At 38.0% G+C, this 2,524-nt stretch overlaps 1 protein-coding gene across 1 annotated transcript; it reads left to right on the top strand.

The window, feature by feature from the left end:
- Positions 1-759: 759 nt before the first annotated feature.
- Positions 760-1,419, top strand: LOC147618557 (UDP-glycosyltransferase 74D1-like). Its single transcript, XM_086775267.1, has one exon. It carries the CDS (start codon positions 760-762, stop codon positions 1,417-1,419), a length of 660 nt encoding a protein of 219 aa, XP_086631393.1.
- The last annotated feature ends 1,105 nt before the right edge of the window (positions 1,420-2,524 follow it).

The raw sequence follows: 2,524 nt of genomic DNA on the forward strand, positions 1-2,524 counted from the left end.
TAATTAATGCCTCATTGATGGGCATTGCAACTTTGGGCGTTGTTAATTGGTCTTTTTTGCGTTATTGTTTTTTTTTGTTTTTGGGGCTTTGGGCTCTTTTACATTTTTCGGGTTGGCTTCTATGGGCTTTTTTTTAATGTGTGTTTACCTCTTTGGGGTTGGCCTCTATGGGCTATTTTATGTGTGTTTACCTCTTTGGGGTTGGCCTATATGGGCTCTTTGATGTATAATCTGTTATAATTATTACTGTGATACCATGCTGAATTTCGAGGGGGGGAAGAACATAGCAGTAATTATAACAAATTATACATCATTAACACAACATTTAATCACAATTGATAAACAAGATCAATTAACACAACACTTAATCAATTGATAAACAAGATCAGAAGCACTCAGCCGTTACACGAGGTAGATTGCACAAGAGACAAAGAGGAGGCACTCATTGCATGAACCGATTCGTTTATTAACAAAAGGTTACACCTTTATAAAAGGTGTGCACGAGGTAGAGACAGAGAGGAGGCACTCGTTGCATGAACCGATTAACAAAAGGTTACACCTTTATATATGGTGTGCACGAGGTAGACGACCTCTCTCAAATGATCTTCAAGCTTTTGAGAGAGCTGTGATGCAATTATCATCAACTCTTATGAGCAGCTTGAGAAAGACGCTTGCGAGACACTGCAAATAGAATTGCCCTTGTCGGTTTCTTTTGTAGGGCCTTTGCTCCCTTCTGCCCTCTGGGAGGAGGGCAGTGACATGAAGGACATTAGTGTTGGCGCAAGCTTGCTGCAGGAGAACGACAGTATAAAGTGGCTAGATAGTAAGCATACGCAATCCGTGTTGTATATTTCCTTTGGGAGTATGTTCAACCCTACTGCAGAAGATCTACTGGCCATTGCCTTGGGGATCAAGGCTAGCAAGCAGCCTTTTCTTTGGGTGATTAGGCCTATATCCTCCTTGCAAGATGTATCAGAGATATTGCCCAAAAATTTCATTGAGGATACTAAGGATCATGGGCTAATTATCCCATGGGCACCTCAGCTGCAAGTGTTGTCCCACCCTTCTGTTGGCGCCTTTCTAACTCACTGTGGATGGAATTCAACATTGGAGAGCTTGAGCATGGGGATGCCCATGATCCCTTTTCCGATTTGTATGGATCAAACTACAAATTGCAAGTTTGTGGTTGACATTTGGAAGGTTGGGATGAGTATCAAGAGGCAAGATGATGGCATGGTGGAAAGTGCAGAAGTGGAGAGGGTTGTGAGGATGGTCTTACAAGAAGACAAAGGAAAGGAGATGAGAAGAAGAGTTGGGAAGCTGAGAGATGCTGCAAGGAGGGCTGTGCAAGCTCAAGGCTCATCCAATGCTAACATGGAGAAGTTTATTGAAGCAATGAGGGATGCCAAACCCCACTAAGAATGAATGTTATGGACATATTGTTCCATTAGCATTGCAAGCATCACAAGTTGTTCATGAGTTTTCATGTGTTGTATGCAATGAGGAAACTTGACAACATTAAAGAGAAATAGAAGCTGTAATATTGTTTTTTTCCTTCTTAGTAAATCATGTTGAAGCATTAAAGAAAATATATTTTGAACTCAAGAGCATTGATTTTTTAACTTGAATTCTCATACTCTCATTAGTGAATCCGGCAACCTATATACAATGGGCCTGTAACATTTCCATTTTTACCTCTATTTTTTTTTACTTTGGAAAAAATACAAATTTTATTTTTTTCCCAGAAATTTACAAATTGGTCATAAAAACCCTCCAAATTTGAAGGGGTTATTCTAAACATCAAAATAGGTACATTGGACTTGGACTTAGTGTTGAATATCAACTAGAAACCTAGACTCGATGTTCAAGATCAAATCCAAGCTTCAAGTTGATATTCAACATTAAACAGAAGCTTCAACTTGATGTTATCAGTCCAATCTTCAATTTGATAAATATTAACTTGAAGCTTTGACTTGATATGTTGAATAGCAACTTACTAGACACCTATAGGTTCGTAATTTAGATGCTAGAAGGAGTTCAAATGTATGACCAGATGACTAGGAGACAATTTATGTAGAGACTTAGGTAGAAACTAAAGGACACCTTACCTTTAGGTGGCAAGACTTGATTGTAGAGTTGGCAACCGAAGGGTGCCATATCTAAGGGGGGGGTCCATGGGGTGCCAATGTATGACCTGTTTTAGTCTATTATAGTCTCAAATGGCCATTTAGTCCCAAGAGCTTCACGTAAAATGTGTAAGTGTAGCATGTGAACTCATCAGGAGGGGTATATTAATTTAAAAATCTTATGAAATTAAATTTACAGGAGGGATTTTTAAACCAATTTTGAAAAAAAACTATAATTGCGGCATGGAGATCATCAAGAAGACAAGAATGAAGAATTTGGATTTAGTTTAATGAAATCTTGTATGTGAAATTTATAACATTTTGAAGTGTTGTAAATATTTTTACTTAATACAGACTTGTAATTAAAACTTATTCGTATCATTCCATTACATAAAAGA

The sequence above is a fragment of the Cibotium barometz genome, chromosome 35, assembly GCF_041138505.1.
Source record: "Cibotium barometz isolate CiBa-2024 chromosome 35, ASM4113850v1, whole genome shotgun sequence".
In the NCBI taxonomy this organism is placed as follows: Eukaryota; Viridiplantae; Streptophyta; class Polypodiopsida; order Cyatheales; family Cibotiaceae; genus Cibotium; species Cibotium barometz.